The following is a 14,492-nucleotide window of genomic DNA, read 5'->3' as shown; positions in this document are numbered from 1 at the left end:
GTACTCAAGAGCAACGGTGTCTCTCTGGAGACTAAGGTGCGCCTGATACAGGCCATGGTCTTTGCAATCACTTGTTATGCATCAGAGAGTTGGACAATGACTAGGAAGGATAGAAGGAGAATTGATGTCTCTGAGCTATGGTGCTGGAGAAGAGTATTGAAGGTACCATGGACTGCCAAGAAAACAGGTTCATCCTGGAGAGGGTTAAACCAGGCTGCTCCTTGGCGGCAAGGATTCTGAGGCTTCGTCTGACATACTCTGGACATGTAAAGAGGGACAGGTCCTTGAAGAGGGACATCATGCTTGGGAGGGTGGAGGGACGGCACAGGAGGGGAAGGCCCTCTATGAGGCGGGCTGATTCAGTGACTGGGGTAATCGGGATGAGTGTATCAGAGGCAGTGCAACTGGCAAAGGATAGAGCAGGGTTTAGGGCTGTTGCTATGAGTCACAAGCGACTAGACAGCACATAACAACAACAACAGACTGACTATATCAGTGGAAGGAATCATTGGAGAAGCTCACTATTAGCAGTCAAAACTATGCCAGTGGCTGACTCTGGGTCAGACCATTAATTACTCATGTGCAAGTTCAAACTGAGGCTGAAGAAAATGAAAGCAACTCCATGAGAACCAAATATAGTCTTGAATCTATTCCAGCTGAATTTTAAAATCATATTAAAAATAGGTTTGAAGCAATAAACACCAATGACTGAAGACCAGAAGAGTTGTGGGATGATATAAAGGGTATATCAGTCATGAAGAAAGCATAAGGTCACTAACGAGGAGAGGAGAAAAAAACCCCAAAATGGAAATACCACCAGTGTGTAGAGAAGTCAAAACAAAGGGAAAACATGCTTAAGTAAAAGAGCTAAACAGAAGATTTCAAAGGGCATCTTGAGAAGACAAAGCAAAGTATTATAATGGAATGTGCAGAGCTGGAAATGGAGGGGGAAAAGGGAGGAACTCATTCTGCATTATTCAAGCTGAGAAAATGAAAAAACAAGCAAACAAACCAAAAAACCCCAACAAACACCAAACCACCAAGTTCACATATATGAAGGAAAACGTCATGTGTTTAAGAAAATTATCTTAAAAAAGAAAAAGCCTTCTCTTAAAAATAAAATCTTGAGGGGGATGGTAAGGGAAATGGAAAGAATTCATTTTTTAAAACAATGTATTCTAATTTTGTAAATAAACTAGTAGAAAAATTTTTAAAAATCCCAAAAGGGAAAATAAAATCTTTAGATATTACAAATTAGAATCTATAGTAGGGGTGCTGGTAGTCTAACAGTTAAAGCGTTTGTTTGCTAATGGAAAAGTTGGTAGTAGATCCCACCCAAAGATTCCAGGAGAGAAAAATTTGGTGATCTGCTCCCATAAAGATTACTTTCAGTTGTCCAAGGGTCAACGGACTCTTAGGCTGAATCTCCACTGGCTTTCCAAAGCCATATATTACTTGGGAAGATACTGTTCATCTTTCTCTCTCGGAGCCACTAGTGGAATCAAATTGCCAGAGAAGTGCAGCTTCCTGGTTATAAAGATTACAAACTGGATGACTCTATGGAGCACTCTTGCCACATGGAGTCAAATTCTCAAAAATAACAAAAGCTAAAAAAAAGAATAACAAAATGTATAAGCATGCTTAGTTACAAATCAAAACAAAACAGGTCAACCAAAAAAAAAAAAAGAAAAAATCCCCAAGTAACCAACACATTGTGTTATACATTAAAGCCTGTTTGCCACAGCCAGTTGTACCTAACTAGTTAGTGGCTTTGAGAAAGTCTTAACCACTTGGGATGATGTGATTGTGAATTTAGACTACCTGGGTGTGAAAGAAACTGTCATTTAGTAACCTCGAAGCCAAGCAATCATCTTGTTTTATGCTTTATAGAAATTCTTATCATGTATTTAACTTGTTTTTAATTCAACAACTGTAAGTGCAAAGTTTCAAAATAACAGAGTATGTGATCAAGTGATTGATTACACTATTTCATATATGACTACTATTTAAAAACAGTAAGTATTAGATGGAAAGGCAGCCAAAACTCTTAGAAAGAATTAATAAAATTAAAGTGGAAGTTGGCAAGCAACATATAAAAATTTATGGTCCCAACTAAATAAAAGAAAATCATTAAAATATCAATAAGATCTACTTTTAGGTACTGTTCAATCTTAACTACTGTCAAAGTCAATTTACTTAAGCATTAAGTCATTATTGATTAAACGATTCAGAATAAGAAATGAAAATCAAAAGAATGCTAAAAGAACTTAAAATATTTGATGGTAACATCTATTACAGGACAACAATTTGAGCTGTTTTATCATTACTTGCAATATCTCTGGGATGTTATTTTTATAATTATGACAACATTTTAGAGATCTGCCTATCCTTTTAATTCTCGCAGCAAGTCCATACACTACCATAGTATATGTCTTATCATTAAGTTTTTTTTCTAGGATATTTTTAAGAAGAAAAAAAGGCAGTGTTGTACAGCATTAGAATGTCAGATCAAGATGTTTGTCATACTAAATGGTACTGACCTGCAACATTAGTTACTACTTATCCACATGACCTAGGGAAAATCACTGAGGCTTTGTTTTCTGCAAGAAAGTGTGTGAAATACTGCAGTATTAACCACATAATGCACTTGTGTGGCATATAAAATCTATACTGTTGTTGCTAGATGTTCAGCAAGTTGGTTCTAACCAGTAATAACCGCATGTAAAACATTAAACACTGCCAGATCCTGACAATCACCACTGTGTCTTAACTTCCCACTGCAACCAGTGGGTCCAATCTAAGTCCATGAATGAGTATCCTCTTCTTTCATACTTACCCTTCTAAGCACAATGCCCTATAGCATATCATTCTTTCTTCAGAAGAACATTCTGTTTCCAATCCCATAAAACACAGACATTAATTCTTCTTTGGTTTCCCTTATTTACTCTCTTACCTTCATGGCATATGAGACAACTGAAAAACTATGATTTAGGCCAGGTGCACCTTAGTCCTCAAATTGACATTCTCTTGCTTTTTACAGAAGATTTGCAACATCCAATACATGGTTTGATTCCTGTGGACCACTAATTTCAAAGAGATCCACATAAAATGAAATCCTTGAAAACGGCATCCGCCTTCCCTTTATTATACTGCTTATTGATCCAGTTGTGAGAATTTTTAGTTTTTTAAAATGCTGAATTTATTGTGAAGTCTCTACAGGGTTGTTTTTAAATCTCCTTGCAAAAACTCTATTTTTTTAAAATTCTGATTTTTACAGAAAAGTTGGATTTTCATTTATTCATTGTTACACATTCCCTCTGTAACCCCCTAGTTCACTTAAAAAAAATCATTCAATGTTCCATAATTTCCTCCCTCTCTCCCTCGGTCCACTCTGCTATGCACCTCTTACTCTAGACTGTGGTCATATAGGTAATGCCTAATCATATATTCATTTTAAAAAGTTTTTTCCTTCATCTGTTCCAATGCAGTACTCATTATTTATCCCGTCTTTACTCAGTTTTCCCTCACCCTCTCACGTCAGTCTTGTTTAAGAACAGTGGTATTATACAATATTTGTCCTTTTGTGACCAAGATATATTTCAGCATAATGTCCTCCAGTCACTCATGTTGAGTAATATTATAAGAGTTCCTTGTTTTTCAGTGCTGCACAGTATTCCACTGTGTGAATATACCATAGTTTTTCTATCCATTCATTTGTTGACAGGCACCTACCTGGTTTGCTTCCAACTCTTTGTTATTGTGAATAATGCAGTAAGAAACATGAGTATGCATACATCTGTTTGGGTGGCAGTTCTGGTTTCTTTAGGGTATATTACTAGTTGTGGAATTACTGGAGTATTTCTATCTCCAACTTTCTCAGAAAGCACCAGACCTCCTTCCATTGTTGTATCACTTTACATTCTCATCAACAGTGAATAAAGGTTCCAATATCTCCACAATGCTGTAGGCATTTGTCGTTTGCTCCTCTGTTGAACTTTTTGCTATTGCTGCTGGGGTGAGATATCTCAAAGCTGTTTTCATTTGCATCCCTCGAACAGCTCGGGAATTTGAACGTTTTTTCATATGTCTGTTTGCCACCTGAATCTCCTCTTTGAAGTATCTATTCATATCTTGTGCCCATTCTATCACTGGATTGCTTAAATTTTTCTTATTGAGGCTCTCGAGGGTTCTATAAATTTTAGATATAAGTCCCTTATCAGATATGTCATTGCCAAATACTTTTTCCTAGTCTGTGGGTTTCCTTCTTACTCTGCTGGAGATTTTTGATTTGTGTTGTGATTTGATTCTTAGACGGTCCCATTTATCTATTTTATTTTCTCCCAGGTATAAGTTTTTCATTGGAAGACTGTTCATGCTGTGGATTAGAGCTTCTCTGATGAATTTGATAGTCTTTGGTTTGATTTCTAGGTCCCTGATCTATCTTGAGTTGGTTTTTGTATAAGGTGTAAGGTATGGGTTTTGCTTACATTTTATGCAGATGGTTTTCCAATTACGCCAACATCATTTTTGAGCTTCATCATTAAGTCTTTCCTTGTGAGCAAGTAAAGTGTGTCATCTGCATATTGCAGGCTATTAAACAATCTTCCTCTAATCCTGTAGTCACTTTCTTCACAAAAGTACTGTTTTGCAGACTATTTACCTGCTCAGCAAACAGAATGAATAACATGGTGAAAGGGTACAACTCTGACAAGCAAGTTTCCTGAATTTAACTAAGTAGCATCATCGTGTTCTGTTTAAATGACTGCTTCTTGGTGACTTCTATTTTCTGATCACAAGTGTTCCAGAATTCCCATTCTTTGCACTATTCTCCACACTGTCTAAAACAATCACAAAGTTGATATCTTTCTAGTATTCTCTACTTTCAGCCAAGAGTCATCTGAGGAACAATGCTGTTTCTCCTGCTGATGCACTATTCCGGCCATTTAAAAATTATCTTTAGCAAGACTTTATCTATGTAAGATAATGATAACTTTTGGAAATTTCAGCATTCTTTGAAATGAGTGCAAATATAGCTCTCTCCTAGCTGGTAGGTCACATAGCTGCTGCCTTTCCAACTCCTTGAAAAAGACAACAAATCAGCACCTAACGATGCACTTATTTGTTCAAACATTTCAACTGGTACTCCACCCACTCCACTCCTTGTTGTTACATGGGTGTCATATCTGATTCACAGCTGAACCTCTATATTTTCAAAAGGAGACTACCCATCTTTCCTCCTTGGAGCAGCTAGTGGATTCCAACTGTGTTCCTTTGAGTTGACAGTGTTAATGCTTGACCACTCAGCCATCAGAGCTCCCTTATCAATTCCTAGAGCCTAGCTATTAATTAAAAATAAATTTTAAAAAAAGCCTTCAGTACAAATTCAAATCTCTTTTTACAATACACTGGTTCTTTATTAAATGCTACTCTATACCAGGAAATTTGGAGGACAGATGTCTGGTCAATGGATTGGAAGAGGTCCATATACGTTCCTATTTCCAAGAAGTGATACAACAGAATGTGGAAACTATTGAACAGTATCATTAATATCACATGCAAGCAAAATACTGGTGAAGATCCTTCAAAAAGAACTAGAACAGTACACAGATAGGGAGCTTCTAGAAGTTCAAGGGGGACTTAGGAGGGGTCGTGGGACCAGGAATATCACTGCTGATGTCAGATGGACCCTGGCTGAAAGTAAGAAATATCAGAGGAATGTCTATTTGTGCTTTATTGACTATACAAAGGCATTTGACTGTGTGGATCGTAACAAATTGTGGCTGCATTGAGAAGGATGGGAGTCCCAGAGCACTTAAGTGTGCTCATGCAGAACCTGTACCTGGGCCAGGAGACCGTTGTGAGAAAGAGCAGGCAACCATGGTGGTTTAAAATTAAGAACGGAGTGTATCAGGGTTAGTCGTCTCTCTGCATACTTATTCTATCCGTGTTCTTGTTGTGTACTGTCGAGTTGGAACTGACCCATCGCTGACCCTCCAGCAGGTTTTCAGAGGCAGTTAATTGCTCGGGAGGAGATCGTCCATCCTTCTCCCACAGAGCAGCTGGTGAAATCTAACTGTGTCTTTGGCATTGCAGCACAGCTTTGTGCCACTAGGCCACACTGAGCAAATCATCTGAGAAGCTGAACTCTATGAGGCGGAATGAGGCATCAGGAGAGGTAAACTCATCAATATCCTGTGTTATGCAGATGACACAACCTTGCTTGCTGAAAATGAGGAGGACTTGAAGCACTTGTTTCAGAAGATGAAGAAATACAGCCTCCAGTATGTACTGTAGCTCAATGTCAAGAAAATACAAATTCTGGACCAGCAGGCAACATCATGATAAATGTAGAAAAGACTGAAAATATCAACATCATCACCTTACTTGGCTGCACATTTAACATTCTTGGTACCAGAGGTCAGAAATTAGGAGACATACTGCACTGGGAAAGTCTGTAGTTAGGGACTTCTCCAAATTATTGAGGAATAATGATATCAGTTTGAAGACGCATTTGATTCAGTCTTTTGATCACTTGCTAGGCATCTGAGAGCTGGACAAAGTACAAAGATGACAGAAGAGCTGTTGTCTTTGAGCTGAAGTATTGGAGAAGAGCACTGAACATCCCATGGAATGACAAGAGGTAACAAATATGTCTGGGAGAAGTTGCAGCCGGAGTGCTCTTTGGAGGTAAGAATGATAGGGCTTCACCTCAGAAACTTTGGGCATGTTGCTAGGAGGGACTATGCCTTGGAGAGCGACATGATGCTGGGAAGGGTGGAGGGTCAGCAAAGGAGAGGAAGAGCTTCAACTAGGTGGACTGCCACAGTACTGCCACAATGCACTCTAGTATGTTAGGAAAAGTGAAGATGATACAGGATAGGGCAGGGTTCAGATGTGTTGTTCATAGGGTCGCTCTGAGTAGTACTCAATTTGACGGCACCTAAGACACCACGAAATGGTTGAGTTTCAACTAATTCTTTACTGTAGAGAGACAGTTCCATCTTATTTAGCTGGAAGAGAGACTTGTTCCATCTTATTTAGATGTTTTCAGTACCATTCAATATTTCGTCTACTCATACCTTCACTATTGCAATGCCAGGAGTGATTATTTCTTCAGTTCTTCCAGCCTGAGAAATACTAATAATAATTTTCTTTTGATTTTTTATCAGAATACTTTGCTTTATCTTTCAAGTTGCCTTCTGAAATCTTAACTCATAATGATTTCTTTTTGCTTTGGTTTCCATATATTATAAAACAACTTTTTAAGCCTGTTCTGACATCCAGTTTGCTCTTTTTGTTCTTTCCTATCTTTTTAATGATCTTTTTCTTTTTTCATGTAAGACATCCCCTGAACATTTACTCTTTGGTCATTCATTACTGGTCAGTGTTTTATTATATTTTATAATACATTTTTTAAAATATAAAAATATAAAATATATTTTAGAGATAGTATCTAAATTCAAGTGGGATAGACTCAAGGAAGCATTTGGCTCTCATAGACTTAGTCTTCTTTGGTTTAAACTTTATCTTATATATGAATAACTGGTGATCTGAACAGATCTCCCTTTGATCCCTGGTCTTGTTCTGACTGATGCTATTGAGTTTAATGAACATTTATAGAGATTTTGGATTTCCGTTCATTCATTGTTGCATTTTTCCCCTGCCTACCCCTCCCCCTAGTTCACTGTTCTCTTTGAAAAGTAAAAGAAAAAAGTAAAGAAGAAAAGTAAAAGAAAAATTCCTTCATTGGTATATAATGGCATACAGTCAAGATGCATTAATAATAAAGGGTGACTAAAACTCAAAAGTTGGCAACAAAGTATAGGGACTTAGAAGAAGTTGGAAAATATAGTCTTGGTGACAGAAATATGGCTGGAGATAGCATAACAGAATTTTGTATAATCAATGATTTATCTGTTGCAAAAATCTTTCTAAAAACCCCCCACAAATGGTGACTGTACACAAGGATTTAACTCCACAGATTAAACAGGAATTAGACTGATTACATGGATGCACCAAGATGTAGAAAAGCTCAATTATCATGATGACCCTATCATTAACCGGTCATGGTGGTAAATGTCTAAATTTCTATTTGGTTTGATTTTTTCATTCATTAAAATTGTTAATAACACAAAAAATTTTGTCATGATTAAAACACAAAGTACTTAGATCAGTACTGTACACACATAATTTGTTGTTGGTGTGTATCAAGGCAGACCAACCTATAGCTGACCTTCCAGCAGGTTTTAAGAGGATGTAAACTACATAGAGGGAGACTGCCTGTCTTTCTCTTCTGGAGCAGCTTGTAGATTCAAACTGCATATCTCTGCATCTGCAGCACAATTCTTTTAAAACACCAAAGTGAAAAATAATGCTGTATTGCTTGATGTGGCTCTACTTAATTTAACCTTAAGGACACTGTTGTTGGTGTGTACAGGCAAGTCAGAACTGACCCATAGCTGACCCTCCAGCAGGTTTTCAGAGGCAGTTAATTGCAAGGGAGGTGATTGCCCATTCTTCTCCTGAGAAGAAGCTGGTGGATTCAAACTGTGTCACCTCAGGATTGTAGCACAGCATCTGGCCACTAGGATACCACTGCTTCCTGCTTTGAGGACACTACACACTATAATTGCTTCCTACTTTACCAGATAGTCCTTCTAAGTTTTCTTTGCCAATTTTTTGCCTCTCTAACTTTTTCTTTCTGGAGCAACTCAAAGTAGAGCCCTTAGTAATCCTCTATGTCTATACTTAATTTATGCAGTCTCAGGTTTTACAAAACAACATTTATTAAATGACATCTTCCAAAAGGTCCGTCTTCCATTTACATCTTTAACCTAAACCTTTATCCAGACTCATATTTAACCAGTCACTGACATCTATTTGGATGTACAGTAGGCAAAACCAATTTAACACATCTAAAAACAAACTCTTAACCTTTTTTCTAAAAAACCTACTCCTTTCATTATTTTCCTTATCTCAAAAAATAGGAATTCTATTACCCAGTTGCTCACCAAATATCTTAGAATCTTCCTTGCTTTTCCTTTCTTGCACATTCTGTATGCACGTGCTCAACAATATTTTAGCCAGATCTTCAAAATATATGGAAAATTCAACATCTTCCACCACCTAATCTGCTACAACCCATATCCAAGCCACCATATCTTGCTTGCCTGGAATATGGTGTCTCTGAACTATTCTTCTATTATACCTTACTCTCCTATGTGCTAGTCTCAACACAGTGTGGTCTGAGGAATCTTTCCTAAAGGATAAATGAGATAACCCATTTCTTTGCCTATATCCATAATTCATTCAAAATAAAAGAAAACAAATATTCCTAACTAATTCAAAATAAAAGCCAAAGTCTTTCCAATGAGCCATAACCACAAGGCCTTATACGGTGTGAGATCTTGGTGTTTCTGCTCTGACTGCTGCAGTGATACTTGTTTGTTTACTGTTCCTATGAATATACCAGGCACCCTTTCATTCTTGCATAAGTTCCTCACTCTAATAGAATATTTTTTTCTAATAGAATATTTTTTCTTTCCCAGATCTGCAAGGCTAATTCCTTAACTCATATAGAATTCAATTTATATGCCACTCATCAGGGAAGACTTCACTTATGGTCTGTTTAAATTTCTAAAGCTCCACATCTACCCTAGGCCCTTCCTATTTGTCTATTTTATTACCATCAAAAGCTCCTATTAATAATGCTATGCCTGGTCTTAATGCTCTGCTCCTGCTATTTTGTTGAACTTCACAAATATAAAAAAGTTATATAGTTGAAAATCAAATACTTGCTTAAACAGAAATATATGAAAATTGTTTAGTACACTATTATTTTTCACTTACAGTATGAGGAATACTCAATGCCAACAAATGCATCTACTATATTCTCTTCTAAATAGTTTTAACATTTTTCCATTTAGGTTGCTTTTAAATTACCTTGCCGGTTAACTTCATTCTGAAGGAGCTCTTCCATTGCCTCTTCCTCAGCAGTATCTAAAGGTGTATCTCCTTCGCTGTTAACAGCACCTACATTTGCACCCTGACCAATCAAAAACCTGCAAAATAAAAAGGAAAACAAGTAAGCAAAGGCATTATCACTGAAGTGAAAAACTAAGTGCACTGTCAATGGGGGGAGCTCCCACATGGGAGCAACAATTAAAACTAACCAGAACCAAGAATTTACAACCAGGAGAGGACAAAATAGATTAATGGGGTCTTCTGAAAATCAAGTCTTGTGTGCCTCAAAAGACTTAACAGGGTATAAAAAGCAAAGCCACAGAATCGGTGAAAGAAAATTGATAAAGACATATCCAAAAGGGCGCCTCAATAAAGAAAGCAAACAAACCAAATGCCAAATGGACAGAAGACATAAAGAGACACTTTAAGAGGATATTCAGATGGCCAACAACCACAGAGACTCTTTACCAAAGAGGAGATTCAGTTGGCCAACAACCACATGAAGATTGCTAGCTAGAAACAACCACAGAGACTCTTTACCAAAGAGGAGATTCAGTCGGCCAACAACCACATGAAGATTGCTAGCTAGATGTTGCTGCTGTTGTTAGGTGCCACTGAGTTAGCACAGCTCATAGAGACCCTAAGAACAAAAGATCTGAACCCTGTTTTATCCTGTGCCATCCTCAGACTTCTGACACACAAGAGCCCACTGCAGCAGTAACTATCTCAATCTACCTGGTTGAGGGTCTTCCTCTCTTTCAGCAACCCTCTACACTTCCCAGCATCATGTCCTTCTCCAAGGAATATCCCCTCTCTTAGCAACACGTCCAAATTATGTGAGGTGAAGGCTTGTCATTTTTGCCTCCAAAGAGCACTCCAGCTGCCCTTCTCCAAGACATATCTGTTCATTCTCTTGGCCATCCATGGGATGTTCAGTGCTCTTCTACAACACCATAGCACAAGGTATCATTTTTTCATCTGTCATCCTTATTCACTGTCCAGCTCTTTCATGCATAGCTAGTAATCAGAAAGACTATGGCCTGAATTAGATAGACCCTATTAGTCTTCACTATTCCTCACTAATTTGGCAAGGTCCCTAACTGAAGATTTTCCCAGTGCAATGTGTCTCCTTATTTCCTGACTGTGGATCCAAGCAAGATGGAGCTGTTAACAGTTTCAATCTCCTCTCCACCAATCATGACACTGCCTATTGGTCCAGTGGTAAGAATCTTTGTTTTCCTGACATTGAGATGCAATCCATACAGAAGGCTGCAAGCCTTGTTCTTCTGCAACAAACGCTTCAAGTCCTCCTCACTTTAAGCAAGTAAGGTTGTGTCATTTGCATAATGCAATTATTGATTTGTCTCCCTCCAATCGTGATGCCACACTCCTCCTCATAGAGTCCAGTTTCTTGGATAATTTGCTCAGCATACAGACTGGACAGGTGTGGAGAGAGAACACAACCCTACTGCACTCCTTTCTCAATTCCAAACCATGCAGTGCTCCCCTGCTCTGTAAGCACAACAGTTTCCTGGTTCAGGTATTAGAACTACGCAAATAGAGGGAACAGTGAGATATCATCTCATCCTTTGCACGTGGCAAAGTTCAACAGAACAACAAATAATAAATGCTGGCAAGGACGTGGAGATATCGAAACCCTCGTGAAGTGCTGGTAGAAGTGTAAAATGGAAGACAGTATGACACTTCCTCAGAAATCTGAAAAGAAGAAATATCATTTGACCCATATATCCTACTATTAGGAATCTACCCCAAAGAAAACACAAAGACACAAAGAGATGTGCAAAGACACTCATGTTACTGTGGTACTCTTAATAACAGCAAAAAAAGATGGAAGCAACTCAAGTATCTATTAACAAACAAATGGTTAGAGAAACTGATACATCCACACAATGGAAAATTATGAAGCACTGAAAAACAATGCAACACGGATGAGTCTAGAGGACATTATACTGAGAGAATTAACTCCATCATAAAGGGACAAAAGTAGTGAGACCACTGTTATAAAATCAAGAGGATGTGGGGTGTCGAAGGCAGGAATAACAGCAAGAGAACTGACAGATAAACAATGATGCATTGGAACAGGTGATGGGAAGGTAATTATGAAAAGAATAGACATTATAAGCAATGAAACTAAAAAGCTTGTACAGGACATGCATAAGGGAGTGAAGGAGGAGGAAAGGAGAGATAAATAAGTGAATGAAACCCTAATTTCTTTACAAACTTCATTCAAATAAAAACACCAAAATAACAAAAAATTCCCCACAAAGGATTGTTATATATTAAAGAAATTTAGAAAAATTTAGTGCATAATTTTTAAAAAGATTTCATAATTTTTCTATGACACACATTTCTTTATATAAAAATAATAAATCATTTTTCATTGATCATTTACTAGAGCCTTCACAAAGTTAAGGGAGCTTTGCTGGCTTAGTGCTAAGGAAATATGTTGCCAACCCTAAGGCATGTGGTTTAAATACATGAGAAGGCTGGGCAATCTCCTCCCAAGTGGACTGCCTCTGAAAATTCACTAGAGAGTCCGCTGAGTTGGTTCCAACTTGATGGCACATAACCACTACTACTAAGGTAATCAAATTCTGTATGAACTGGCTTCCAAACTGGTCTCCATGTTTCTAACCTCAATCTAAAAGTAAGTTAACCTGGAGTCCATAGATAGAATTTAAAGAGTTCAAGAAAATTCAATCAATAAGGATGTCTTAAAACATTATTATAAATTATTATTATTCTCAATAGATAGATCTTTTAAATTTTTTCCTAGTCTTTTTGGTAAATGTGCTCTAAAATAACTGGCTTCCTGTTGTTGTTACTGTTATGTGCCATTAAATCATGTATTATTCATAGCGACCCAATGTACAACAGCTCTGAAGCCTGCTCTGTTCTGAGCCAGTCTCAGTCTGACACACCTACCCCCAGTGCTCCAGTTACTTTGTCAGTCCATCTCATCTGAGGTCTTCCTTCCCTGCGCTATCCCTCTACCCTTCCAAATGTGATGTTCTTCTCCAAGGACCAGTCCATCCTGATCACATACCCAAAGTATGTGAGATGGAGATTCAAAATCCTAGTCAGAAACTTGGTTTCATCCTTTTCAAGACAGACCTATTTGTTTTCTTGGAGGTTCAAAGTATGTTCAAGACTCTTCTCCAGCACCACAACTCAGAGGTATCAATTCTTCTTCTGTAAGCTTTATTCATGTTCAAGCTCACTGAAGCACAGCAAGTAACTGGGAAGATCAAGGCCTGGATCAGGAACCTTGGTCTCTAAACTGATATTGTTGTTTCTCAGTACCTGCAGAGGCCCCTGATAGTAGAATTTCCCATTGCAATTTATCTTTTCCTGACTGCTGGTGCCAAGAGAGTTGGACTGTAGAGCCAAGAAAGCTGTTAACTGTTAACAAGCTCAATCTCTTCTCCATCTTTCGTGGTGCTGTCAATTGTCTCAATGGTAAGAATCTTTTGTCTTCTTGATGTTGAACTTCAATCCATGTTAAAGACTATGGTCTTTGACCTTCTGCAGCCAAGTGCTTCAGGTCTTCCTCAGTTTCAACAACAGGTTGTTGATGCATTTTCCTCCAATCCTGAAGGCACATTCCTCCTCATAAAACCCTGCTTCCTGAATGATCTCTTCTGCACATAGACTGAAAAGGTATGGAGAGAGGATGCATTCCTAATGCACTCCCCTTCATTATTTTGAACCACTCAGTGTTTCCTTACTCTGTTCTGAAGACTGATATTTAGTCTGAGTAGAGGTTTCACATGAACACAAACAAGGAGTCTGGGATTCCCTTTCTCCTCACTTTGACTATGCAAATGACTATGCAGCCATTTGACTATCTGGATTCAAAGGGCTTTGCATAGTCACTTGCATAGTCAACATTTCTCTGATACTCTTTGCTTTCTGCCGCAACTCATCTGACATTGGTGATAAGGTCTCTAGTGTCACTACCTCTTCTAAACACAGTTTGTATTTCTGGTTGTTCTCTGTCAGTGTACTGTTTCAGTCGTTTTTGGATAATCTTTAGCAGGATTTTTCTTGCCTGTGATACTGTTAGATAATTTCCACTCTATTGGATCACCTTTTCTTGGAATGGAAATAAATACGGATCTCTTCCAATCGGTGGGCCAGATAGTTGTCCTCCAGATTTTTTTGGCAATGCTGGTATACTTTCTCCAAGACAGGTTTGTCTGTTCTTTGGTAGTATATGGGATATTATGTAGTTTTCTCCAAAACCACAATTCAAAGGCAACAATTCCTCTTCCGTCATGCTTATTCACCAATAAACTTCAAATAAATAGCAAACAATTGAAGAGAATACAGACTGATAGGGAGCTCTGGTGGCCTAGTGGCAAGAAGCTACACTGCAATCCCAGAGGCACACAGTTCAAATCCACCAGATGCTCTGCTGGAAAAGGAGGGACAACCTCCTCCTGTACCAGTCAGAACTGATTCGATGGTACACCCACACAAAGTAATAAAATAAAATTAAAACAAAA

The 14,492-nt window shown here is 38.0% G+C and overlaps 1 protein-coding gene across 3 annotated transcripts in view; it reads right to left on the bottom strand.

The window, feature by feature from the left end:
• PPP1R12A (protein phosphatase 1, regulatory subunit 12A) overlaps positions 1-14,492 on the bottom strand; it is a 176,724-nt gene that overhangs the window by 85,156 nt on the left and 77,076 nt on the right. For all 3 annotated transcript variants that reach the window (XM_006882545.1, XM_006882546.1, XM_006882547.1), the window contains exon 3: positions 9,943-10,061. In XM_006882545.1, the coding sequence (XP_006882607.1) occupies positions 9,943-10,061 (119 nt within the window). The remainder of the gene's footprint in view (positions 1-9,942; positions 10,062-14,492) is intronic.

This window comes from Elephantulus edwardii, unplaced genomic scaffold (assembly GCF_000299155.1).
Source record: "Elephantulus edwardii isolate Elephantulus edwardi_28Jun2011 unplaced genomic scaffold, EleEdw1.0 scaffold00021, whole genome shotgun sequence".
NCBI lineage: Eukaryota > Metazoa > Chordata > Mammalia > Macroscelidea > Macroscelididae > Elephantulus > Elephantulus edwardii.
This window is presented reverse-complemented; position numbering and strand designations above follow the sequence as displayed.